At 48.4% G+C, this 27229-nt stretch overlaps 1 protein-coding gene across 5 annotated transcripts in view; it reads left to right on the top strand.

Annotated features, from left to right (window-relative positions):
- The window catches only part of PPP1R12B (protein phosphatase 1 regulatory subunit 12B), a 127427-nt gene extending 101053 nt beyond the window's left edge, over nucleotides 1-26374 (top strand). For 3 of the 5 annotated variants that reach the window (XM_059830981.1, XM_059830979.1, XM_009813714.2), the window contains 6 exons: nucleotides 8445-8461; nucleotides 8972-9119; nucleotides 10227-10331; nucleotides 10592-10645; nucleotides 12997-13047; nucleotides 22936-26374. In XM_059830981.1, coding sequence (XP_059686964.1) covers nucleotides 8445-8461; nucleotides 8972-9119; nucleotides 10227-10331; nucleotides 10592-10645; nucleotides 12997-13047; nucleotides 22936-23022 — 462 coding nt within the window. In that variant the 3' untranslated portion in view covers nucleotides 23023-26374. Of the gene's footprint in view, nucleotides 1-8444; nucleotides 8462-8971; nucleotides 9120-10226; nucleotides 10332-10591; nucleotides 10646-12996; nucleotides 13048-18394; nucleotides 22295-22935 lie in introns of those variants that run through there. The other 2 variants (XM_059830980.1, XM_059830978.1) reach the window with 1 other exon arrangement.
- The last annotated feature ends 855 nt before the right edge of the window (nucleotides 26375-27229 follow it).

Here is a 27229-nt window from a genome sequence, read left to right as displayed (position 1 = left end):
TGCGTTCGGTTTGTCCTCTAGTTTGTTGAGATTTCCTCTGTAAATGTCCATATCTGGAAGCGTATCAGGAGCTTCTAGTCCTTCTTAGGGCACCGCCCGTTAGCTGTTCCCTGCTGTGACTCAGTGGCCAGACGATGCTCCTGTCGCTGGCTACATCTGGGTGTATAAATAAAATGGGTCAGGGCACATGCTCTGACCCGTGGGACAAGTGGCTTGTGTCTCTGCGGCTAAACTTTCTTCTTCAGCTCTCCTCCCTTCCAAAGAACAAAGTGGATTGATCCAAGCCAAAGCTGTAGCAGGGAGTCTGTTAACTATTAAAGGGTCTGAATGGTCTTGGACGATTCAGGAAGAAGCACGCGATGTAACACTACAACTTCATTTAAAACTCCCGTTTTGATCCTCTGCTGCCTGGTCAGTGATGGGTGCCTTTGAAGAAGCTGGTTGAGCAGCCAGAGAGCAGCCACTTGTGATGGCTCAGCTTCTGAAGCCATTGCCTGCTGCAGGGCAAGGAGGCCAGAAGGTCAGAGGACAACTTGAGGTTACACCAGACCAGTGAATTAGTCTAAGTAAAAGGGGCGAAGGGAGAAGGAGAAAGAGGATATCTTTAATTTGGGTCAGCTCATGGTACAGCCACAAAACCAAGCACATTGGCACAACCGAGATGGGAAGGTGCTGTGGGATGGGAACGAGCGGCCACAGGAAGTGATGGGGAGAGAGGGTGGAAACTGTAGGCAGCAAACCACTTCAAACCGCTGAACTGGAAACCAGTGTTTACTGCAGTTGCAGGAGCCCATTATAGTTTTGCTTTTCATAAACTGAATACAAACCCATGGAAAACAGGGCTAGAAGAGACACAGAGCTCAGTCCCTCCATTTCCCCAAGGCACCAGCAGCTGTACCTATGCTGTTCCCGGCAGATGTGTCTTGTGCTTGCAGACTTCCACCCGTGGAGATGGTGCCTCATGCACTGCAGAGGCAACTGGTGGTCAGAGAAAAACATACGGACCTTGGGAATTGTTAGGTTGGTGGTGGTTTGGGGGTCTTTTGTTGTTTGTTTGGGGGTTTTTTGCAATGAATTATAAATTCTTTTTAATGACCTCAATTGCTGAGGTTACTACTGCAGTTCAGTAGAAGTAAGATCTTTGGAGCAGAGGTCCTCAAAGAGATGAGAGTAGCTCCAGGTTCAGATCACTGACTGGCAGCTGGTCTGGAGCTATTTTAGACTGAAACAAAAGAGGGAGGAGAGAGAGACAGTATAAACTCTCTTAATTCTAACAGCACAAGATGCTTCATGTGATACAGACAGGGCAGCATACCTAAACCAGCCCTGATCGCTTTTCCACGCCAGCGCTGCCGGTGGCCGTAGCGGCTGTCACAGGGATGCCACATGGCTGCAGGAGGAGGTTTTCGCCAGATTTTGGGGCACACTTCACGCCAAAAAGTTGGCAGGTTGGCTTTTGGCAGCTTGAATCCTGGCTAGTGGCCAAACAGGTATTTAAATACCCGATGATAACACCTGAAAATGTCCCGCTAGAGCGTTTGCAGGGGCAAGGAAGATATCGTTGCCTGCAGACCTGTGGCATTCTCATATTGAAGAAATTTAGGAGCGGAAATCTTCTCTTCTTGTGTCACTTGGCCGTTTGGCTTTTATTTCCTCATGTCTGGAGAGTTTTGTCTAAGGTCACGTCACTTTGCAAAATTAAATTTTTCACCAATAAAATTTGATCCCTTAGAAAAGAAGGAAAAAAAATAAGAGCAACAAACCCGGGTTTCTGAATTGTGGCCTTTACTAAATTAAAATACAATCCAGCCTGACATTTTACATGGCGAATTTTAACCCCAAGAGACAGCGGCAATAAACTGCAGCTGCGGCAAAGCCAACGGGCCGTGTGAGTGAGGCGGGGAACTGAGGCACGGGCTGGCAATCATGCAAACCGGTGTACAACTGCAGAACGTTTAGATGTGTTTGGGATGGCCGGAGATGAGGTCGTCAGTCCATTACAGCCATATGTATTTCTTTCTGATTAAATACGTGCTAGCCGTACTGAAAATGATGTGATCTGTGGCAGCCAGCTGCCAAAGCCACTATTCCATCTTGGAGAACCTTTTAATAGTATGCTTCAGTAACAGCAGTTTTTATTAAGCAAAGTTTATTGATTTATAGTTTGTGAAAACATATTTTGCATCAGGCTCTTGGGAGTTGGAGGTTATATGGAGGTGGTTTGGCTACGCTGGATTATTAATCATATCAATGGGATTTTGTAATCCTTGCATTTGCAGAAATGCAAAGTTGAGTTGGAAGGCAGCACTATTCATCACGCCAGCTGTAGCTAACGGGACGCTGTAGCAAACCACAGCTCTCAGGTCAGCAGAGCAGCTTTCTGAGGGAGGCAATGACCTCGAAAACCGTATCAAAAGCAGAGTTCAACCAGACCTCCGAATTACTCTGCACCCACTGGAAAACCAAACTTGACCCCAACCATACCTGACTTGAAAGACAAATGTGACTTGAGGGGAACGCCGCTCTGGGTTGTCCCCGATGGGGATGGCTCTGAGGTGGACCAGGCAGCCTTCCTCATTGCTTTGCCTCCGTCCAGCTCAGCTCTTGCTGTGCCGGCTCCAGGAGGACTTCTGCCTGCAGCAACATGACACACCGCAGAGGTTGTCTTTTTTACAGCTGCTCTGCATCAGGGTAGCCAAGCACGGAAACCTATGGAAGTGTAGGAGCAGCAGAGCTACGTAACTCCAGGAATGTGGTGGCTTTTGCATATAAGAGGGAAAGAACCGGCCCCAAAAGCAGCTGGTTTTATTTTATGTTTAATTTCTAAAGCAAACAGGACTCACCAGGAGGATATTTGCCAACACAAGAATAAAATTCGAGAGGTTCCTAAAACGTCCCCTCTTGATTAGAAAAAGGGAGGACAGCAGGGCTGGAGCTGTGCTCCAGGATCGTGTTAAATGGTGGTTATTTAATCGTAAGCATTGATCAGGATCTCTGAGACAAAACACACCAAAATAAATTCCTTGAGAACTATCTTAAAATAGTGCACATTTTCCTGAGGTTGGCCAGTTGGAGATAAAGAAGCATAAAATGTTCCCAAAGCATCTATTTTTTTTCTTCTTTTTTTTTTTTTTAACCAATGTAAATAGTAGACTTTTTCTGCCTTTGCTGGGTCGGATCCCAGCCGCAGAAGAACGCAATTGGAAGCAATTAGGCCAATTTCTGACTTGGCAAGAGCAGTGGCCAATCCCCCTTTTGGCACTGCATTTCAGGGCTGCATTTTATCTAAACCTTCCACGAGAAATTTGGTTTTAATTATACTTTACTGAACTCCTAACAGCTGTAAAAGTTTCTGGGTTTTTAAGAGAAGGCTCCGGCCCTGCACAGTCAGAGCACATTTCTAAAATCAAAACCATACGGCACTCCTGGCCCTGTGCAGCATCCCGGCGGTCCGGGCGAGTAAAGCCACGGCCAGTACCTAGCTGTGCCGCTTCCTTGGGATTGACCAACGTCAGCACGGTGAGAACTGGGGGGCCCAGAAGAAAGCGGCTTGCGCAGGGAGGCTCGGTCCGGTGTGATGCTCTTTGCCGTTTTTCTCAGGTCCCATCTCAGATGTCCTGTGTTTTGCCAGCCCACCTGGGCTGAATCGTCTCTGACCCTGTCCGGGAGGGCTGGCGAAACTAGCTGAACCCCTTTGCCGTCCTCCACCCCCCCAGCACTCCCTGAATGTGCTGCCGCCCTGAGACGGACGGGAGGAAAGGTGATGTGATCTCTCAGGTCTAAGAGCTAAGGATTACCAGAAACTTCCAAGCACACCTGCAAGTGCTCTGTGCTTTTAAGTTTTCCTTTAGAAGTCATGCCCTTGGCTGTCTCGGTGCTCTTTAGCAGGAGTGCCGGGGTCTGGGTGCAGCGCTGGCTGCCGTGCTGGTTTCTGAACCAGGACAGCTGCCTCCAGCGCCTCGCTTTTCCCTGGGGTCCTCCTCCCCCCGCCCCAAGCCCTGCAGCGATATGACCCTGTTTAGATTGCAGGAAGGATAATTTCACAACCCGATGCTTCCCTGCCTGTTAATGTTTCTAGTCAAACTTTTGATCCCAAGGGAAATGAAGGAGTCTGGGCAAAACTGACAGCGCTGTTCCAAATTTACCAGGGGAAGAAAAAAACCCCAGTGCATTTGTACAGTTGGTAGAGCAGTTCCTCAGCATCCCCTTTTTAACCTTAACAGATTGCACGGTATTCGTTCAAGAAAAAATCAGGAAGGGAAAGTCCTTTCTTGCACCAGCTTAGTCAGTAAGTGTACGTTTGGTGCCTCAGCTCTTGTTTCCCTCTGTTTACCCCCAACTTCTCTTTCCAGAAATGAAGGAGGGGGAGTTTTGTCCTTCACCTTCTGACGCTGACCTCGGAGTTTCCAGCTCTGGGACGGCGTTTCCGAGCAGATACAACCTTCTTTGGTGCTTACATATGCAGTGCAATGAGCCAGCTAATGCCGCAGAAGTCTATATGAGTATTTGGTGTTTGTTTTAAAAGAAGGGGCAGTGAGTGGAGGAGAGGCGGTTGCTGGGCTGATGGTGCAGGTGCAGCTGGAAGCACATGGCGAGGGTGTCCCAGGGCGCTACGGCCAAAAGCAGGGCAGAACTGAGCTGGGAAGAAGCTGTTTTCTACTGAAAATACGTCTCCGATGTGATGTCCCAGTGGCCCCTGAAAATGTTTGTCTTTGAGCAAATAGCAGGGATGTCTCAGTTACGCGCCTAGTCCAGTGTTTGCAGGTAGGGCTCACGCTTCGCCTCTCGGATCCCTCCTGCATGGCACAGCCGCTTCCCAGGAGTACGATGTTTTAATCGTCTTTTTGTTTAACTCGCTTCCCCAGGCATCAAAGCCTCTCTTTGTGCTAAGAACTGCTGCTTTCCATGTCACCTCTTTTAGTTGGAGCCTTTTTTTGAAGATGCAAAGTGGAACTTTTTTTTTTTTTCCATTCAGGATTTTTTCCCCCTCCTCCATCATTATTTAAAAGAAAAAAAACCCACAACAAAACTGAAGAAGCTGCTCCTTGAAATATCAGTGTGAACACTGGCCTCTGTGCAAAACCCAGGAAAATATTGAGCCAGAAACTGATTTAAAACAAAATAAATAAATCTTCCCTCCTTCCCTGAAGGTAGCAGCAAGAAGAAGGATCTGCTGGCGAAAACTGTTCTGCAACTTTCATTATGGCAGGGACACTTCCAACAGCTGCTGTAATATCTCATTCAGGCTTTGCTTTCCAGACCTCAGCCTTTACCCAGTTCCTCTCAAACTTAATCTTTGTCTCAAAAATACCACTTTTAACTGAAACAACATGGAGCGAGGCACTGAAAATTGGAGGGTGAGGGAAAGACGCCGGCTTTCCCAACAGCTGCGGACACAGAGATTTCCTGTAGCTCCGTGCTGCTTCTGCAAGACACTGGAGTCGTTTTATGGTGCAGAGGCAGGCTTTAAACGAGCCCAAACGGAGAGAAAGTCGCAGGAGGAGAAATCACTGAGCACTAAGAAATACCTAGCTGTTGGCTGGAGTCCCGGAGCCGCCGCGTGCCGGGGGTGGCAGCAGGTTGCTGCAGGATTGCTCCGCTCTAACGCCGGCAGCAGCGGCAGGAACGATGCTCGCAGGTCCTCCCGTCTCATCAAGTATCTCTCTTCCTTTTCAGAGACACAGAGACAATTGCAGCCTGAAACAATTCGTCTCAGTATCCATCACAGGCGGGTTTTAAATACAATAAACCTGGGGGGTTTTTTACCCCTTTGCTGTTCTCAGCAGCTATGTTTAAAGTGATTCCTTTCTTATCCCACCCTTCCGTTGCAGAAGCACACCACTGCTCACTCTGCCTGTGGAAATTATTAGTTCTTTGGAGGAAAAAAATGAAAAAAAACGATTTTTCCCTCCTGCTGCAAGCACGCAGGCTGGCTTGGGGACCTGCTCAGGTTTTATTGCTTAGTTTCCACGTTGCCTTGCCCAGCCGCGTGTGGACTTTCTCAGCGCTGTTCAAATACATTAGCAGGTGCGTTTGTTGAAATAAATGCGGGCTTGATATTAAGTGGATTACCTGCCTAGCCGTTTGTCATGGTAAGAAAAGTCGTCACTGAAGGGGATTAGCATAAAGTGCACAAATAACTTTCACTAAGAGGCTTGTTAATCACTTCCTAATTCCCCTCTCCCGCTCAATAGGGGAGGTTGGGTCATTAGGCCAAAATTAAAAGGGAGCTGTCAGGCAGCTGAGGGTTTTAACGTCGGATGCTTGGCTAACAAAAGACCGTGGAGACATCAGGCAGTGTGTTTGCGGCTAAAAATGGGAAATCTTTCTAATGATAGCCCCATGCCAGAGGCCAGCCGTACGGAAACTGCTTCCCAGCTTACTGGCTTTGAGCTTCCTACGGAGAGTGGCCCAAGCCACGGCTGTTTGGACAGCAGGCAGATGTCCCTGTGACAACAGCAGCAGCTGCCGGGCGTTTGGCCCCATGAGAAGCTTCCCAGACAGCATCCAGCATCGCTTGTGGAAGTGCGGCAGGGCTTAGCTACGGTGGAAAGCTGTCTGCTCTCTCCCTTGGGTGGTTTCTCACCTGTATGATGCAAAGAAAGCTTTTGGTGCATGGAGAGAGGGTTAGAACAAATAAAATAATATCGGGCTGGGCCTGCAGCCATGGTTCAGGACCCATGCCAGCACTGGCACGGTTGGTGACCGTCTCTACAGCATGGGGTTGGCACCCAGACCTGCTCCGGGAGCCCGGCTGAGGGTGGCCCTGCGGGCACAGCTCTAGGGAGAACATGCTAGTTAATAGCAGGGCTTGCTCGTCCTTTTGAGCATTGCATTTAGCAGCTTTGGCTTAATGTGTTGTCCATCCACGAGGCTTCAAATGTCCTGGGATTCTTCAGTTCGCCTCTTGTTGACTGGTCGAATCACTGCATCTCACGTCGGAGGGCTGTGTTGCAGGGCGAGCGGGGATCGCAGATTCCTTGGGGAGGCTCCTGTCTTGAATCAGGATTCCAGATGAGGGTTACATTAGGGCAGGCTGAATTAAAAAATGAATAACTAGGTATACGTAATACGTAGCTGGGTCCCTGCATCCTGGCGAGTGGAGGGCAGTGTCGCAGGCAGGCTGGGCGCAGTCCGTGCTGCCCTGGGACTTGCCCCTGTGGTCCTCTGGCTTTGGGCAGAGAGATTGCAGAGTCGCTTGTCTGCCCTCCTTCTGCATGTAATGGGATGACTTAATTCAGCTGTCCGTGGTGTCTGTGCTCCCAGATACCTGCCCAGTAATGAGAGGCATCGTCTGGGTGCCAGGCAGGAGCAGGAGGTCTGAAGTCTTCAAGCACTGGGGTGCCAGACCGGCAGCAAATCTGCCACCCAGCAAGGCGTTTAGCACTAGATTTAGTGGTGTATCTAGGCAGCGCAAACTCCAGCACAAGTGTGTCTGGGCACTAAAAGCCTGACCCCTCGTCTTCTCTGTAACGTCCTTCTTGTGTTGACTCTTGCACTTACTAAGAAGGATCTAGGGAAAAAACTGGTAGAGCCTGCCAGCGGTTTGCTCACTCAGAGAAATGACACTGCGAATAAAACTAGCAGGGGAATATCGGGCTCAATTTCCAGTTCAAGGGACTGAAAAAGAGTTCGACTGCACCTTGAATTTGAGTAAACGTCTGCCAGACAAAGAGAAGCCTTGCGGAGAAGGAGGTGGCAGGTCAGTGCGGTGTATCCTGCAGGACACCTATGCCATTACCATTTGATTTTTGCAGTTGTGGGCTGCAGCAAAGGCAGCGTTGAGGACGGCACAGGGGTGATTTGGATGTTGATGAGGGAAGAAGAACCTAACACACGCTCCAACCAACATGTCCACCCTTTTGGCTAGTGTAAGGCTCCTCTCCCTTCCTCGTGCACCTTCTGCTGTGTATCTCCTTGACATGGTGAAGCTTTTCTTCTTGGGGGAGGTACTTGCCCATGGAGAAGAAGTACCGTTTGTGATTTCCTGAAGTCCAACATAAATACGCAGCGAGCTCTGTGTATCGTGGTCCATTAATCCCTCTCACCCACATCATGCATAGGACAGTGATCAAAGTCAGGAAGAATAATTTGATTTAAAAAGGGAAACAATAGATTAGTTTTGGTTCAAAGGAATGGATTTCAATTCTGGAAACTAGGATTTGAAGAGCAAGGTTCAGTAGTTTTTAGGTTAGCAAAAGAAAGGAAACCTGAAATGCTTCAGAGAAGCTGAAGCGGTTGAAAAAGTGCAGGCAGGGATCGGTGATTCCCAGTTTGGGCATGGGAAATACTGCTGTTTAGCTTGTTGTGAGCTGGGTGCTGGTATCAGAGGCAGGAAATTGCTGCTGTGTGGTAGCTCTGCAGTTCTTGAATTGAACCTTTAATTCTCCTCGTTATTAATTCCTTTTAATAATTAGAATTTCTTTCTTTTTTTTTTCCTTCAGCATGAAAGACTTTCCAGGTAAGAATTTTATTTTCTGGAGCTTTTTCTAATTAATATTTATTGACAGCATATTTTTGCATGGCTTTGGGGATTCCCTGTGCTTCAAATCAGCAGCTGAAGCTGGTACTGGCCATTTGCTTCTTACCTTAGCTCAACCGTTGGGCCAGTTTGCTTTCGTCCTTTGCTCCCCAAATTATTTAACAGCTACTCCGCAGAGAAAAAAAACCCCTCTGTGCCCTGTTAGAAATGCAGCCCATTCCCACCATGAACAGGAGAGGCGCATGGGAAATTACTGCCCATTTGGGGTTTGGGCTCATCCCCGCTGGATTTTGTCCAGTTTTTAACACGGTGGTGGCTGCCTGGCCTTCAGCAGCGATGCCCTGCCGCGGGGTGGAGGGTGCTCTCAGCCGTCCCAGCGCCTGTGCTCAGCCGGGCCTGCCACGGCCTCGAGTCCCAGCCGGTCGGGCTCATACTGGCTGTCCCAAAGTAACAGCGGCTCCACGGTGCTAAATCTTCATCACGTTTTAGGTTGGAAGCAGCTACGAACCCTACGACCAGTGACTCCTCCTACAGCGACCGTGCCTCCAGCCGCTCCAGTGCCTACACCCGGAGGGAGAACCGGTTAGCCGCCCTCAGCAGCAGAGCAGAAGAGGAGAGTAACAGGGACTATAAAAAAGTAGGATTTTTTTAAATGTATTAATGTCACCGCATGCACCTTAGAAGCTGCCTGTTGCTGCAGAAACCTGCACTGAGAGTCTTTGGAAAGAAAGAAAAAAGTTTCTTTTCATTTTCTCTCTTCCCATTGCCTTTGAAAGTCACACCAGCCTTTTTCAAATGCATCAGCCCTTCAGAGGGTCGAAAAAGGACAAGGGGAGAAAGGACATTGAGCAAAGTCAGGTATCTGGGGGAGGGGGATTGAAGAGTCAGGCTGGAGAAATGCTGGGATGGATTTGAAAGGAGCAAGAAAAGAGAGTGTTGAGCATGCCAGGGTGGCTCAAGCATGCATATCCCCACAGAATTATTTTTGCTGCTATAACATTCCAGAATTATTTTTTCTGTAGTCTCTGAAACTTTCAACGTAATCCTTGAAAGGCAGTAATACGGACTGCTGTGCACATCTAGTATCAATGCAAAGACCATATGAAAAGTAAACAGATTAAGATGACCTTAATTCTGAAATGACTATGATGCTGAAAAGCCTTGCACGCTAAGCAGCACCCCACTCCTCTTCATGAACATGTCTGGCCAGAAGAGGCAGGCAGTATGCCCAGTTTGTCCTCTTAGGGGGATGGAAATTCTGCTTGTTTGAAGGAAGTGAAGGGAAGAAATCCGTTCTGGGGTGGCGTAAAATTGTCCTCCTTTCTCCTCTTCTTCAAACTAAAAGCACACAAGAGCAACTAGGGTGTGTTGTGTTGGGGAGCACAACAGAATCACAAGTTCAGATACATCCAGCATACATAACTTACTACTTTATTATGCTTGGTGGTTTACCTAAATTAAAAACATCCCTTCTCTTTGCCTCTTAGCTGTGTTTAAACACCCTACAAAATTAAACAGCTGTTTTCTTATTTCATATGAATTATGAAAACACAAGTAAAGCATCCAAACTGGTTCTGTTTGCCCTTCTTCTAATATCCTGACACAGGGGAGCGAAGCAAACCCCGCAGCTGCCTCTGCTCGGTGCTGAGGACACGTGTCTGCTCGGAGTAGTGCGGCAGAACTGGGTCTGTGCGGCAGCCGAAGAGCAGCCTGGTTAATTGAAATCTTTTGTTTCATATTTCAGTTATACGAAAGCGCCCTGTCTGAAAATCAAAAGCTGAAGTCAAAACTGCAAGAAGCCCAGCTTGAGTTGGCTGACATCAAATCGAAGTTGGAAAAAGTAGCCCAGGTAAGGCAAAAACCGGGTCCTAGGCTGGAGAAACTGAGCACTGGCCCATGACAAGCCAGTGCACGTTCCAGCATGGGAAAGGATTTAGCTCTTGGGAGGGAAGGTGCTCCAGAAGAGACTTACTTTTTACAGAAATAAGTGTGATTCTGTAAAGACTGCTTCTTCTCTGGGCCAGTGCATCTGTAGCCTATCTAGGCCTTTTTGCAGCATCCTGTGAATGTCTCTCGGTTTTAATAGCTTTCTATTTTTAATTTACATAGCAGAAACAGGAGAAAACTTCTGACCGGTCCAGCATGTTGGAGATGGAGAAAAGGGTATGTGTCTCTGCTTTCTTCTGAGTCTCGATTTTTCACTGTGCTCTGCAGGGCATAGTAATTTCTTGAAGGAAAGTGTTAATTAAAAGATAAGTTATATTTTTGCCTTGTGGAGCAGTGCACAGTGATAATTGTGTTCTGACCTTTTCGGTATCTGAGACTTTTCTGCCCTTTGCAAATCAGCTTAGTTCTGATTTCTTTCTTTTGTTATAGGAAGCTGCAGACCAGTGAATTGTATTGTATTGTGCTAAGAAACTGTTGGTCCATTATGCTTTAAAATATTTGTGATCCTTATAAATAAAGACTGTTTTGGGGTGGTGGGGGCAACAAGGCAAAACACTAGCTGGGTGTCTGTCTTGTGATTATATGTGATATCTGAATGTTTGAATGCTCCTTCCTCTTAATTGAACAGTCAGATTCATTGCAGTAAGCTAAGCTGAGCGGGCAGTGTCTGGCTAAATCTCTGCCTTCAGTGACCATAGCTTCGGTCAGATCAGAAGGGACCCGAGGAGATCTTAATGCATCTCAGCAGAGTCAACCAGGTTAGTCAGGGCTCTGTCCCATCGTTTCATGAAGACCTCTGAGTGTTGAGTTTCCACAGCTGCAGCCCCTTCTTCTAGTTCTTAACTATCCTCATAGTGATTTCTTTTTTCCTTATATCTAGTCAGAGCCTCCCCTACTTCAGCTGATGGCCATTACCGCTCATTCTCCCACCACCTACCTCAGTGGTTAATTAAATCTGGCGCCTGGCTCCAGTTTCTCAGTAACGTCCACTTACGTGTTGGAGGATCGCCTGAAGTGGAGGCTCCTCCTAAAGTGTTTCATCTCCTGAATTTTTAGGAGCTTTGCTGGATGGTCAAACCCTGTGTTTAAATTCAATTGCTACCGTCAAAGACCTTAATTATTTTTGTGTAAACACTTCCCGGGATTTGCCAGATAGACTGCAGAGGAGGTGATGTTCAGGATCCCCACTTTGGACAGAGTTAGGCAGAGCACATCAGCCCTCAGTACAAGTGTGTGATATACCTGCCGGCGCAGGTGCCAGGCTTTGACTGTTGAAGTTACCGAGGTTGCTGAAGCTGAGCTGATGCTCAGGCCAGGGCGCTGCCGTGTAAGCTCAGCTGAGCATCTCTGCACCAGCCTGAACCCCGAGACTGAGATTCTCAAAGCAGTGATCCATGTGGGCATGATTCCTAGGTGTGCTTAAAGCAGGCTGAGTGGGGTTATCAAACATGCAACGATCGCTGGCATCTGAACGTAGCTGCGGGGGTAAGTCATGACACGGGTGGAGCTTTTCTTTTGGAAAAAAAAGAGAGTGTGGTGGTCAGAGCACTTGCCCTGAGGGGACATCCCCAACCAGAGGGAGCTCACACCATGCGTCCCATCTCCCACCCATGCGATGCTTCCAAGTTGGGGCAATGTCCTGCATCACTCTTGTTGAATTAGGATCACGACAGCCACAAATGCAGGTTTCTGAGAGTTAGAGAGAAAAAAAGTGCCCGACTGTTCTCAGTGAAGATGGCATTAACTGTTTCCAGGACAGCTTAACGCATTTTGCACTGACAAATCCCTGGATGAAGTGTGCTGTGGACAAGAAGTGACCCAGAACCCATCATCCACAGCCTCACACAGAAGCTGGTTTCCTCACTCTCCTGTCCTCGTGTTTCTTTGCAGAGGGCAAAGGAGCAGGACAGAGAGTGTAAAACCTGTCCCTGACCCATGTTTGCCATTTCCTTCTGCTCAGTGCACTTTCCTGGGGCGGTTTGAGCCCTCTCGTGTTGAAAAAGTCATTGATGGAGTCCAGATCTCTCCCTCTAGGCAAGGGCTCTAGCTGTCCACTGCAGGCACCACCAGTACGCACGTGGCAGAGCCTACCTGTGTAATTGTCGGTTTCCAAAATGTACTGAAAGCAGTCAGCTTTACAGCTTTGAAGCCCTAAATTAATCTGGGAGAAGCAGAACTTCTAGGCACCTTTCCTTATTCACTCTTTCATATTTGATGGGCTTGGTGAGTTTTCTCATTGCCTCCTTTAGTGGGGTGCAGTTAAATCCATGCCTTCACCTACAGAGCTCAAAATCACATTACATCGAAGGTCCCAAAAAACGGGATCACTGAAGGTGGGGGGATAGTTTCACTGAAGGGGTGTGAAGAGAGCTCAGGATCTGCCGAAATGGGCCCAGCGCGTATCGCCTGCTGGTGCACCAGCTGCCCTGTCAGCATTGCTTTGAGATGCTTTTCAGTGAATGCTCCTACAGAAATACAAGACTCCTATTTTTCTTTAAAAGAAAATGTACTGTAGGTTTTTCTATTAAATCCTTGTGACCATCTTCGTTATGAATCCTTATAAACAGGAGAAGCGAGCCCTGGAGCGGAAACTCTCTGAAATGGAAGAGGAGATGAAGGTAGGAAATAATCTATTCACTCTGTCTATTCCATTTTTTATGCTTTGTATTAATGTCTTTTGGGATTGTCACCCAGGAGTAGGATATTAAAGGTGTACATGGGAAGGGACTCGGGTTACCTCTGAGCGTGTTCCTTTATGCAGTCAGAACTTACTTTAATGGCCATGTTCTCCGAACATTAAATACTAATAAAACTGTCCTATTATCATTCATCTGATTGCACCATATGTTTAATCTGTTATGCTGTTTGATCCGAGAACTGTAAAAGCTGTTCTCCTTAAATGCTTTCCAAAACTAACCTTTTGTGGCATCGATGAGTTTCAGTGTGCTGATCCTTTGTGCTCTGAATAGTCTGCAGCTCAAGTTAAGCCGCTGTGGTTCTCTCCAGATGGGTAAGAAGACAAAGCTGGCTTTTGAGATCACGCACACTAGCCAGGAAAAAACACAGAATGATTGTATTTCTGTACTCCCTTCCTAAAGCATGTTACTGGAAGGCTGTGTCAGTAAGTCAGCCTGGAATAGATTTCAGCAAAGAGGAATTTGCTTCATGATGAAAAGCGCAGCATGGCTTACTGTCACGAGACATCCGCCACCGACTGCTCCTTCGCGTTCTCCTCTCTCGTGGCATTGCTTCGAAGGATGGTTCTCCTCCTGCCATGGCTTGGATGCCCTGCGAGCACGGGGCTAGCGGGGAGCACTGCAGAGCAGGAAGCAGTGTGTTTTGCCATCTAAGTGCACCTAAAACTTCACACTGATTTTGCAGCATTACATCATTTTACGCTCTATTTTAATGCTCGTATTCACAGAATGCCCCCCTTTGCTCTGTGCCCTGCACTTTCATTCCCTTTGAGCATGACCCAGGTGGGACCAAGCTACTTTAAGAAGGAAGGACCCCGTCTGAGAGCTGTGAGCTCTCCCAGCACGGTGCACTGATGGAAACAGTTTCCTGCCACCCTGGAGGAGGTTCCAACTTTATGTTTCTATCTGAAGCTTTATATATTTACCGAGCGTACATCTTTGAAAAGACCCATTGGCTTGTGCTGCATCTTCTACTGCAATAAGTAGCAGAACGATTTGGTGGAGTCTTACTGTAAAGGCACACTTGTTCTCTCGCAGAGGAGAAAATAAACGTGGATGTGCTAGCCAGAAGGGGAAGGAGCAATGACTGAATATGCCTAAATTCCAAATTCTTTCTTCACTGAACAGGTAGCAACCTTTAACTCCAGAGAGACCTTCCTGTAATTACAGAAACATGGCCTTCAAGAGAAAAGCCAGACAGCAGCCGTTTGTGTTGTTTCTTCAGCTATGCAGATCACTCTGCAAACCAGCTCAGTCCACGGAGTAAAAAGACAAATTGGTGTCCTCTAGTGGCCTGTCGGTTTTGAAACATTTATATTGGTTCAAAAAGCAATTAATGAAAGAAGGTGCCTGTAGGAACTGTTGGGTGCAGCCAAAGCGCCTCTGGTTCGGGTAGTCTGGAGCTGCAGACTGATGGAAGCTGAGATGGTGCAAAAGGAGAAGCACTGCTAGAAGTTTGGCATGTTCTTATATTGCCCCGAAGCTGCTGGAGGCAAGTGCTGGAGATGTGAGCTCACGGAGCCTGTGGTTTAACTGAAAATGAGCTATCGGGTCCTCAAGAGTGATACTCCCTCTTTGCTCTCTGCTATGTTCTTGCTGCATTGAGCAACCAAAGTGGCCTTTTGTTGGTAGAATAAATAGACATGAAATTTGAAAATATCTCTTCTAAGGTGCCACTACGTTTCCACTAGTTTTTGCAAAAACTTGAGCATGTGGTGAGTACCTGAGTGCACTGTGACATGTCTTTTTTGACAGCCACTGAATAAAAAGGAGTATAAAATCTCTGAAGAGAAAAAAACATCGAACTGGACAACTCCATAAGGAAAGCAAACTTTCGTGTCCACTTTCATCGTGCCTTAAAGTGGGAGAGTCAGCCCCGTTGTGTTTGCCTAGAGTGAGATAACCTCTGCAGAGCATTTGTGTTAATCCCTAGTGTGGAAGTCGAGCCAGGGAAACAAATCTATTAATTCTGGTTAGACTTTCGTTCCTGCTTCTTGCGCTAGCTGAATAGCTGTCGAGCAGAATCAGAAGGAATAAGTGACTTAAGCAAATCCACCAGTTTCCTTTAACATGGAGAGTAGCAAGGGGAAACAACCAAACACGCCAGGTTATTAGGTCTCAGGTAATACTGCAGTTTTGGGATTGGTCCCACTGGTCTTTGAATTGAACCAGTCCAGCACGGCTCTCATCCAGCTTTTTGATCCTGGGGTGTCTGTGTCCAGTTCTGTGCATCAGATCTCATAGCCCAGGCTTTCCTCTTCTCGCAGCTGACTTCTTAGGAAAAGGAGGCAGAGCGGTGGTCACAGGATGGTCCTGGGTTTCTGTGACAGAAACGCTTTGTTCTTCAGGCTATGCTTGAGGTAATGAGCTTTGTTCCTTTCATGAGTTTAACCCCTGCTAACGAAGAAATCAAGAAATGGAGAGAAGCAGGACAAACTCGGTAATCTCAAGAACTCCTTGGTGCCAGAGCTGCTCCTGCAGACCTGCTCTTGCGAAGGTGACAGGGCGGTGCAGCATTTTCCTAAGTGACTGCAGAATTTCACTGGAGATACAGCAACTTGGCTGAGGAAGGAGAAAGAAAATTAGCATTTGCACTGAACTGAATTCAATGCCAAGTGCCTGAGGTCCCAACTTAACACAGCAGTTTTTCTTGAAGGTCACAGAAGCTTCTTTATTCCGTAGCAGCACTGCACCTCCTGGCTTTGTACATTGTGCATGCTTTGGGCATTTTTATTTCCCCTAGTGTTGCAGGCACAAAATCCTTTAATTGAAGGCAGGTACAGCTGAACTGAAAAACCTGCTTTCGGTAAGCCAAGTATCAAGCAGAGTGATAAGCAATCACAGCGGTATCGTCCAGATTCTGGTCTTCGCCCTTGGCTTCAGTCCCAGCTTCCTGGCCTTTGCTAGGTTTCTTGGATAAATAGAAGGCTGTCCTACCTGCAGCACACGCACAGTTTTACATAAGTGATCCTTTTTATTTTCTGTGGCAGCGTGCTGAGGCTGAGGTGCATCTGATCGTGCCATGCTGAGGTTTCATGCTATGTTGGTGTGGCAAAACAAAGGTGGTCTCTCAAATGATCACAATCCTTTCCATCTCGCGTAGCACTGCACCCCGTTTTACATATGTTTGACGTTTTCTGCCAGCCAGATGCTCAGCTGTGTTCCCTGTGATAAAAGAGAGGATGTTTATTATCCGTGGTACCACCGAGAGAAATTACTCTTCCAGTATGAACCATCCTCTGGCAGCTCCTGGGTGTGATTTATCACAGGACAGACGTGCGATGTCCGTCTGTGTCCTCACTGAGCGCAGGGGGAGCTGGCACAGCTCAGGCAGGTTAAGTGATGGATAGATGGCTGAGATTTGGTGAGAGGGGATCTCACTGCCGAGATGTCCGTGAAGCTCTCCTGCAGTTCGTGGGCTGTAGCTCTGTCTCAGGACCTGTTCATTCTGACCAGTGTCAGAATTGCATTGGCATAGTACAAGTAGCAGGAGCTGCTTTGTCAGTTTGATGCCCTCAGGGGGCTCAAACCCCATCCTTTGCTGGCTCCCCGCACTCACCTGCCTTGCTTCTGTTGGTTTTGCAAGGCTTTTGAACAACGTATCTTGATTCCTTAATGGGGAGCAGAGGTAGTGCTTTTGGGTAGCTAAGAATCAAACTGATGGAATGGGGCTACACAAAGTGCTTCTTTTTTCTACAGGAATGAGCCCTTGGACAAAATGTCCTGGGATGCAGCAGGTTCCTTGCCAACGGCAGCCAGCTCCATGTCATGCAAGCTGGGTGGAAGTTCATCCAAGTTCTTTGTGTCACAGTAGATTTGCCCGTGCTGCTTCTGGTTAGGGACAGACAGTGACCTCCCTCTGAGCACTTTCTGCTAATTAAATGGCAGAAGGTAATCCCCTTCCCAGTAGACCCTTCCCTCCGTCTCCTCCCTGCCGTTGCAAGCTCACAATTAAGAGGACGCAGGGAGGAGCGCATTGGTTTGCGGAGCTGCTTTGGTGCTGGGCTGGGATTTTTTCACTTGAACTTGCAACTGCTCTTCTCTCAGATGTTTCCCTTCCTGCCTTTCCCCTGCCCAGTGTCTGTGCTCCCTCCACCATGGAGGAGGGTTTCTTGTTCACATGGCCCCGCTGCCCAACAAGCTGTCAGGAGGACGGAGGGATGGGACATTGCTCAGAAAACAGCTCTGCAGCTCTCAGGATGTCCTGGCACCTGCACTTGGTAGAAATGTGCAGCACATGGTTTCGCTTTAGCATCACTGGGAAAAATGTCATCCTTGTACAAATGGTGATGTCTGCCTGGCTTTTACCATTTCCCCGTTTTGCCTTCCTCATTGCTTTTGTGTTCTGTATCTCCCCGTTGCCGCTATACCTGTGCTAGCCCCAGCTTTGGGGCTTGATTTCTACACCGTCCTTTGCCCACTTGTTTCTTTTGTAACCAAGAATGCCATGTTTTCACATGCCTCCTGTGTAACACGCTGTCATTCCAACTCCTCTAGTTAAAATGAGCGGTTTAAGGTTCTGAGTTGTCACCTCTGGAGATCAGAGATAAATTGAGCCCCATGACAGAGAAGAGTTGAATCTGGGCAGGAGTGAAAAACCCACGCACGCCCCAGACCTTTTGGCAGGACTGAAGCCTGAGCAGACCCAAGAGCTGTCATTCAGGTGCTGCAGGGACGAGGGATGCGAGCAGACGCGGTACGTGTCTCGGTGGTCTGCTGTAGGACAGCGACGCTTTCAGGTGCTTCAGTCTGTGCCTTTAAAATCTCCCATGAAGCTTTGTTCACTCTTTGCTACACAAGATTGCTTTAGTTTTTAGAGATACATGAAGAAAAGGAGTTTTAAAGAAATTCTCAGTTGCCAGCAGTGTTTTCGAAGCCTGCGTAGGTGGTAAGTCGACGGTGATAGTTCTCACAGTAGTACCTAAGTCCAGGGGCTCTGTGCTGCTGGAGCTCACTGTCTGGGTAAACTAGAACATAACCTGCAAGAAACTGTCCTGCTTTGTGGTGGGAAATCCCTTTATTCGACCTTTTTAAAGGCTTTGGGGGCCCCTGGAGAAAGGGACGATTCCCAAAACATCTTCAGTGTGTTGTAAGGCTTTCCCCATATGCATCTGAGCTGCTGCCCATCCAGCACTCACTGCTACTAATTTTTCTTTTATTCTCTTTTTTTCTTTTACTGCTTGTGGACTAAATTCACGTTTTTGTGCCCTTTTGTCTTCGTGGTGTGTTTCCTCTGTATTTTTCTGTCCACTCCTCTCACTCTCTGCAGAATCTCCACCAGCTCAAACAGATTCACACTCTGAGGCAGATGAATGAGCAACTGCTGGCTGAAAACAGGGCTCTGACCCGGGTCGTAGCCAGGCTTTCTCTGCCTGCCAAGCCCTCCGAATCAGAGGAGCTGTAGCTGCTTTCCCTCCGGCTCATCTCGCCTCCCTCTTCCACTCTTCCAGGCAGGTCTCCACTCCCTTGGCCGGGCTCTTCCCCCTCACCTCGTTGCTCTCGAGGGTGTCTGATGAAGCTTGTGGCTTAAAAGCAGCATGTGGCAAAGGATCCTCCGAAAGCCAAAAGCATGGTGTTACTGCCCGGCTGAAGGCAGGGTTTCGCTGGAGGCTCTGTTCAGTCCTGCTGACTTTTGCTCTGCTTGGCAGATGATGCTCACCTCGCCATTTTACTAACCGACTGCATCAGGGGGTTGCCTTGTCCCTATGGATGGGGTCCACATCTCCCATCATCCAGGAGAGAAATAAGAGGACAGGCTCCCTGCCTTGGTCTGAAGGCACAGGGCTGGGTGGACGGCGCTGAGATGGCTACTGAGGAGTGATGGATCAGCTGCTTCCCTGTGGCTTAATGCTGGCAGATGGCTTTGGGGTGGCTTGTCAGTGCCAATCACAGAATCACTAAGGTTGGAAAAGACCTGTAAGATCATCAAGTCCAACCATCAACTAACACCACCATGCCCATTAAACCATGTCCCACAATGCCTCGTCCACACGTTCCTCAATGGGTTAGCCAGCAGCCCCTTCCCCATTACCTTACCCCAAAGTAGGTGTTTTGTGCTATGTGTCTGCTCATATTCTTTTTCAGTTGGACTTAGTTCAGTGAGAAGCTGGCCCCCAGCAAATAAGATTATCCAAAGTCAGAATGAACAATGTAATAAATTTCTAGGGATATTATACAAAGTGCACATTTTAGACAGAAAGGTGATTTTTAGAAAACCTACAACTGGGCAGTCCTCAGCAGGTTTTCTTGGTCACTTGAGCAAAGAGAACAAGCTCCGTCCCTCATTTTAAAGAGAGTCTGAGTTCAGTTTTTGAGTCCGAGTTCACAGGCTGCAGCATCCCCTCTGCCTCCCGCGGTCTGGCTATGAGGCAGGTGAAGCGATCGGAGACCGACCAGACGCATACTCTTTTTTCATCTTCTGTTTTAAATTCAGTGCAAAGCAATTAGTGTCTGAAATCCAAGGATGAGCCTTCCGTAAGCTTTGTTCTTGCACATCACGCACTTAAATTACATCCTTTCTTGCTACTTCATTGGTTCGGTGCTAAAATAAAGCGTAAATGCTTCTTTCCTAGGGCCCTGCCTGTCTTTTGCAGGTTAGTAGGGATGTTCAGATCCCTTCAGATGTAGCTATTTTTTTAAAAAAGGAAGAAGCAGTATGCTCTCATGGGCTGGAAGTGGCACTCAGGTATAAAAAAATCTATTCTTAGCACACAAATTATATCAAGGATGATTAACCGTAGAAACAAACTAACCGAGGGAATTGTGGCTTCCCCTTTCCGGGAGTCTCAGTTCAAGACCACACGTGTATCACAGTGGCTGAGAGAGGGGGTGTTTCATGTTATGTGGCCTGAATTGTGCAGATGGTCAGGTTAAATGATCTCACCATCTTTCTGGTTTAAATCTGCGAAAGTATTCCCAAACGTGTCACTGGTTCATTCCTTCTCATAAGCGGTGAGTTTAAGTCATTCTCCTTCCCAACGTGCTTTGAGATCTGAGAGGGAAAATTGAGTAAAACTATTTCCAGACTTGGAGAAATAATGTTTCACAACTGTAAGTCACCGGTCTCTCTCCTTCTCCTCGGAAATACTCACATTATCATTTTCCCCCTGCTAACAACCGTCTGCTCTGACATGCCTTGTCTCTTGCGCAGGCTGGCTGAGACATGGGTGGACTGATCCTTCCCAGCTCGCTTATAGGTTTGCAGTTCACTGCTGGTGTCCGAGCTGGAGAAGAGCCGCGTGTCTGCAAGCTCTGCTGATTTTTTTTCAACTCTTTTAGTAGGTCTAACACAGGATGTTGCTGGTACCTGTAAACCGTGTCTCACCGGTGTCTGTAGACATCACAGCTATACAGTAATGTCACTGTTTTAAACTCTGACAGATTTACCACGCTCTTGCAGCAGTGGTGCTTTTCAACGAATCTCATTTTCCAAAATCCACGTAATTTCTGAACTGCCACCTTCTCCGGTGTCACAGGTAGCACACAGCACCACTGCTCGGACCAACCTCTAGCCCAAAACTCACTTTACACCAACACTGCCCCATGGTCAGCTTCACCATCCCCTGCGGGCAGTGCCACATCCCTCCTTACCATTTCCAATGAGACATTTATAAAGCTTCAGTTTTCAGGCCCCTGCATTACCAGCCTGCTTCACGTGCAGTTTATTTTACCGGACTCAAGGCTGCTTTGCTTCGAAGGGAGGAATGCCCTTGGCCTGGGAGGAATGAAATCTTACAAGGTTGATTTTTAGTTTTCAGAAAGCTTCACTGGAACCTGATGGACTAGGGTTATAGCTGGGAAACTTTTCAAGAAGCACTAGCTTTACATGTACTTATGCTCCTTCCTTTTTGAATAAATCACCAAAGTTGCACCGAGGCATGTGTGTAAGGCATAGCCACCATCAGAGCTTCCAGTAAGCTGTAGAACTGGGATGGTTGCTCCCTGATTTTGCTTCTGGAAACCTGTGACAGATTATCTCTACCAAAGCAAGTGGCAGAACTTCATATCACTGCCTTACTACAGTGATGGACACATTCAAGACTGCAAGGCCACCGCAGGCAGTGACATAGAGAGGACAGGGACTGTCCATCTGCAGACTGCAATAGGTGGTTGAACTGTCACAGTGCACTGGACTGGAAGGCACTGTGCTGCGTTGTGGGTGTTAGATGAAGCTCAGGAGGAAACGGAGGAGTGCGGGAGTGAGACAGCAAGTGCTCTCCCCGTTTCTCTGGGCTCCCGAGCACTTTGGTGATGGGTGATGCCTCTCATTTGGCCGTGAGAAATTGCATAAGGAGTCACGACTGCTGTTCTGGTGACAGCCCTGTCATGGAGATGTGCCTGTCGCACCACCGAGTCCAGTGAGACACTTTTCAGCATCTCTAGCTGAAGCTCCAGCGAGCCCATCACATAGTTTTACCCTTATCCAAAATCCCACCATGCTGCGCTTTCCCCCTCCGCTCCCTCTTGCAAAACCTCCCGTCTGGAGCATCCACCGCCAGCGCCAGCAGGGACGGGGTTGGGCGCGGTGGGGCCAGGCATGGCTTGGCCTGACTGTGAAAGGAGGGAATTGCTTCAGCAGGAGCAGTGGGAGCTGGCATCTGCCCCGGGAGCTGCCTGCGCTCGGTGGCGGTGGTCGTGGAAGGGCTGCAGATGAGAGGAACAGGCAGGAGGCTGTGGTCAGAGCTGAAATGCCAGCTTAGGGGGAAGGAGAAGGTTTAGTGGGGATTTTGAATTTGGGGGAATTCCCCTAAGATCCACCTTGGCAGAGAGAAGTCATCGCTAAGCTCATACTGGTGCCGTTTATACCTGCATGTGACCCCGCTCCACCCTGGCCTGTTCCAGCAGTCTCTGGGGCTGCTCACCCTCAGGGTTGCTGGCACCCATGGTGCGAGTTACACCTCTGTGTCACACCCCGAGACGGGCAGCGCGGGGTCTCCTTCCAGGCCCCGAACGGCTGGCAACAGCCCACAGAAGGTCACCTGCCCGCAGGGTGGGAAGCAGGGGGAGTCAGGAGGGATTTTTGCCAATGAGAAATGCTGGAAAGGTCTTGTCGAAATTATTTCCTTCTCTATTTCCAACTAAAAGCTTTCTGGCTTTTGTCTGTGTTGCGACCCTTGGTTGAGCTCCAGCATTCAAAATTGAGCACCAAGGAGGTATCATCTCCAGCGTCAGTATGTTCCACCAGTCCTCTGGCCATGGCATGTGCATTTGCATTAACCATCTATGAGGTCCCAAAGAGATTTGGTTTTATTCTAAAGAGATTTTGCAAGCTGCGCTTGGTCCAGTCCTGAGTTAGAATTTCAAACCTTTGTTTTCCCCTCTAGTTATGGCAAAATGGAACGAACAAATCAGAAAAAACAGCTTTATAGTTTTCTGCCGAGCCCTATATAGCCTCTGTGAACAGGTTTGGGGTGAAACAGCTCAGAAATGGTTCCTGCCTCCCAGCCTGGTCCTGACCTAGTGCTGGGGCCATGGCATTGCTTCTCACCACAGGCTTTCCCGGCTCCGGGGGCTCCTTGGCTTTTTGCTCAAGTCCCCTCTTGATCCCTCCACACCTGATGCCCAGTCCATAAAAATCCTGGAGATGTTACAGAGAAATTATCAATGTTAAAAGTGTGCTGGGTGGAGGGCGTACAGTAAGGAAAGCTCTGCACGCTGCTATGGCACATCAGTGGTGAGGACACAAGCCAAGCATCCAGCTGCCGCCCTGGCCGCATGGGTGCCGCGTCCCTGCCGTTCCCTCTGAGCCGTAGGGTTTGTCCAGATGGCAGTGCCGAGTTGTAATCCCACCTTGTCTTTGTCTCTCTACAGATTTTGACAGAGCTGAAGTCGGACAACCAAAGGCTGAAGGACGAGAACGGAGCCCTCATTCGTGTCATCAGCAAGCTCTCCAAATAGGAAGCCTGAGCAAAGGCAGGACGAAGAGGGGTGCCCTACATGAGCTGCCAACCCCGCCACCAAGCCCTACCCCCCTCTTTTCCTCCTGTCAACAGTACAGCAAGCATTTCAGCCGTGGGATCAATCTGTCACACCTGCCTTGCCCTGTCCTTTGCTGTACATTCCCTTTCTGCCCTCATTTCCCCCACAACACACACCCCTGCCATTTTATTATTTTTAATTTAAGCATGTCGTGGTATCTTGGACATTTTATTCAAGGGAGAAGAGAAACCTGAGGACTGGGTTTGAGCTGCCAAAACTTCTTCTTCCAGAAGCCCAGTATTTGGTGTTGGACTCCAGTCTGGAGTAGGTAGCTCGTACTTTAAAAAGTGATGCCTAAAGAAGTAACCCAGCACATACAACCCCTTTACAGGTGGGAAATGTGAACATGGGCTGGGACTCTGAGGATGCACATCAGCCCACCTGAGATGTGGGACTCTGGTTAAAATGTGATGCTGTGAAAGCCACCAAGGCTGATTTCTGTAACAGGCTGACAACAGCTGCTTTGCACAGAGACCTTCTTCTCCTTTCACCCCAGTAGACCGAGTCTTTTATTTAATATAAGTTTTCGAACCTGTTCAGTAACATCAGTGCTGACTCTTGGTGTCAGACCCCTTATCCCTCACCCTGCCTTTCCTCCGCAGCCTGGGTGGTTTGGTATCACGTTGTATCCTTCCAGGGCTCCCATCTCAGTAGTTAGTAGCATCTGCTAATTGCATCTGGACTCTTGCTCCTTGGAATAGGATGTATCACAGATACTTGCCAAGCTTTCTGAAGGACAAGCTTGAACCCCTAGAGATCCTCCGCCGCTTTCACATGCATATGAGCCTGAATCACCTTGCAGGGAGCTGTGCGCACACCAGAGACCAGCCTCCCCGTCCTAACAGCCGTCTGGGACATTTTCCTGCTATCTTCATGAAGGCAGAGCCCTGTAGAGGAGTCTGGTCTGGTATTTCAGGTACCTTGGTTTGATTTGCAGCAGGATGCTGACCGAGTGAAAGGCAGCACTGGTTGGTTTGTAGAGAGAGGGCATGCCAGAGTCCAGTCCCACCCATCTGTTGGTGAAGAAACTTGACACAGCTGGGTTTCAAGGCAGAAGACCATGAAGCAGTGATCGCTTGTCCTCCCGCATGCCTTGGAGAGGTGTGGGTGCATTGGTGTCAGAGGGACAAAGAGCGGCCCTTGGATGTGCTGGTAACTGTATCGCTTTCATCCTAGAAAGTCTTTTAATCTGTCAAAAGCTTGCAATAAGCCTTGACCTTGAAGGAAACCTCAAAAAAAACCCCTCTTTAATGTTATACATACTCAGAACAGTTTGAAATTGTTCTCTCTATGGGCATTTAGACAGTGGCTCGTCTACGTGCTGTGCGATTTTGATGATAGCAGCAGTAACCTGTCATCAGATCTGTTGAGCTTCCTGTTAATAGTCTCCTTTCGAACAATACCTTCCCTCTCAGAGACTTCTTTTTGTATCCAAACCACTTTCCCATCTGCATCCTTCCATATTTGTTCTTTCATTCCCTTTGTCCTTTGGTTTCCCTGCTCCATCTGGCTGAGAGTTGCAGTCTCAGTCATTGAACTTGGAGGTTGCCATGAAGAAGTTCTACCTACGCTCCCGGGCACCTCTGCTGACAGTGGGCACGCAGCTCCCGCCGGGCTGGTGGGACTCTTTCCACTATGAGAAAGAGAGATGAGATACTTGAACATGAGCATGATTCTTGAACTTGCTCAACAGGGTAAAATTTATCCCTATCAGTCAAACCTGGGCTTTTTGGAACCTTTTGCTGGTTATTGCTTCAGAAAGCGTGTTTATTTCCCTCTCCCTGGGTTTTTTTCTTTGTTTTTGGGGTTTTTTTCTAGTTCTCCATTTTTCCCCTTCCCCTCCCCATCCTGCCTGTTTCCACCTCTCTAGCTCTTCTTAGAGTTGCGGGTTTTTCCCCAGACAGCTCTAGACAGAGGTTCCTCTTCCACCGCTCTTCAGCCAGCGGAGCTGTTTGTGCACGGCATGAGATGCCGTTTCTCCTGGTACACTGAGGCCCTTCCTCTGCTGCTGTGCTTTGGGGAGGAAGAGACCAAAGCTAGTAATGGCATCAGGGTTTCTGCAGAGCACTGCCTAAGCCAGGCATCCTTTTTATATGACTTTATTTTAACCCTGCTATATTTAACAGCTTTAAGTCTTGAGATCCGGTCAATGCTTTTTCTGCACGCCGTTCCCACTTGGTGCACTCTTTATGTGAGTACTTCTGCGGTTCTTGATGTTTTTTCTCTTGGTGACCCACTCCTCGCTTCAGACTTGGGCTCTCTGAGCTCTAAACAGGAGTCCCGTCCCTTCTGTGCCACGTGGAGAAGAAGGTGCTCATCTGCTGGGGCTGCTGGTGGTTGGCGCAGTGCTGGCGTGCCAACGCGTGCGTCTCCAGTCGTGCATCCCAGCAGGATGAAGGATGAGATTTCAGACTGAAGATCCTGTTCTTCTCACGAGGCAGGTTCCTGGCAGCGTGAAGAAGCCTGGTGTCTGTTTTAGGGAGAGGGTTCAACCCAATCTGACAAATCCATCCTGCACTGGCGCTTTGCCCCTTCCTACCAGGACACTCGTGTTTTATCCTAAGGAACCATATGCAAAGGGTGCGGAAGGCTTAATTCCTCTGCCTGGCACCTTGCAAAGCCAAACCACTTTAGATGAAGTGTCTGCTTAGCACTGGATTATCCCCCTGAACTCTGACTAGGGTAGAGGACCCACCAACAGTTTAGTCTCGCTGACTAGCCAAAGCTGTGAGTATTTTGTGATGACGATGCAATTGCAAACCAAATTCTTGAGAATTAATTTTCTTGGTCTCACTTAATGCCTGACATAACCAGTGCACTGAGGAGGTAACGAATAGGACACCTTGCACTCTGCGCTTGGGACAGAGTGCAAAGCAAGCAGTTTTTAAAACTGATCCCTGTTAGAACCAGAGCGTTTGCCAGACGTGATCTCCATTGGAGAACACAAGCTTTTTTTCTAAGCAATTGCTTGGGGTGAATTCATTTTTATTGCTTGGGGTGAACCCGCCTATTGTGGCTGTGAGTTTGATGATGGCTCTTTGTAAATAAACTCCTTGGAGAAGCAGGACTAGCTTACGAGATGGGGAGAGAATGTATTTTTATGCAACTATTGAGTGGCCTTTCAAACCCTGAGATGAATGATTTGTTTTACTGGTTGTTGTTATATAGTATTATAAGTATTATGTGTTTGAAAGTTTGGGAATAATATTCACATCTATGATGCTTGTAAACACAACAGTATTTATAAATGAATAAAATAAGAGTTGATAAAATAGAAGCTTTGACTTTGCTTCCATCTTTCTGGAGCTGCAAGTTGTTTAGCCTAAAATGCCGTGGTTCTCCCAGAATTTCTGTAGCACGATGGTATCAATCGTCTATACAAGCACAAATGCTCTGCAGCTACGTACCTGTGGCGGTTACAGCACGGGAAAGGCAACGCTCCCCTGTGTGCCTGTTCAGGGAGAGCTAAAATGAAGGAACTGTGGATGCACGTCCCTGAAAGCCACCCTCCAGCCAGGAAGGCGAACAGGAGAGAGTCCCATCTGACACCTCTCAATCACGATGGGGTTCAGGCCCATCTCCCTCCATGATGTTAAGCCCTGTATTTGCTCTGCTCAGGAGCTTGCTCAGGACAGACCCGTAGCAAATGGGCGCTGGTGCCACGTCTTGGAGCCTTGGTCTGAAGCGAGGTTGCTAGAAACCTCCACGTATTTCGGTCGTTGGGGGTGGTTACTGCAGCTTGAGCTCTTCCCCTTGGGGTTAGGGGCATCCAGCGCCTCTGCAAAGCAGGGCAGGACCTATATGTGAATATATGGACCAAACTGTATGTGCTGGGGGTGGAGAATTCGGTGGGGACCTTTGATACCTTCCCACCTGCACCCCACGTCTGAGCCAGCCGCGATCAGCTGGGGCACCAGGGCTCAAGGCTGCCTGGGGACACCCCCACCATGCGTGTGAGCACGCTCGTGTGTCGGGGGGACCTGGGCCTCCGCCCCCATCCCTCCATCGTCCCTGGGCTCACGGCCCTGGGAGCTGCCCCCCGCCGCGGACGCCCTGCTGAGCCCCAGCAGCAAGACCAGAAGGGAACCGGGGCTCCTTTCAGCTCGTTTCTTTAATAAGGAGACAG

Source organism: Gavia stellata, chromosome 30 (genome assembly GCF_030936135.1).
Source record: "Gavia stellata isolate bGavSte3 chromosome 30, bGavSte3.hap2, whole genome shotgun sequence".
Lineage (NCBI taxonomy): Eukaryota > Metazoa > Chordata > Aves > Gaviiformes > Gaviidae > Gavia > Gavia stellata.
The sequence above is the reverse complement of the archived record's forward strand: the minus strand, read 5'-3'. Positions and strand labels throughout refer to the sequence as shown.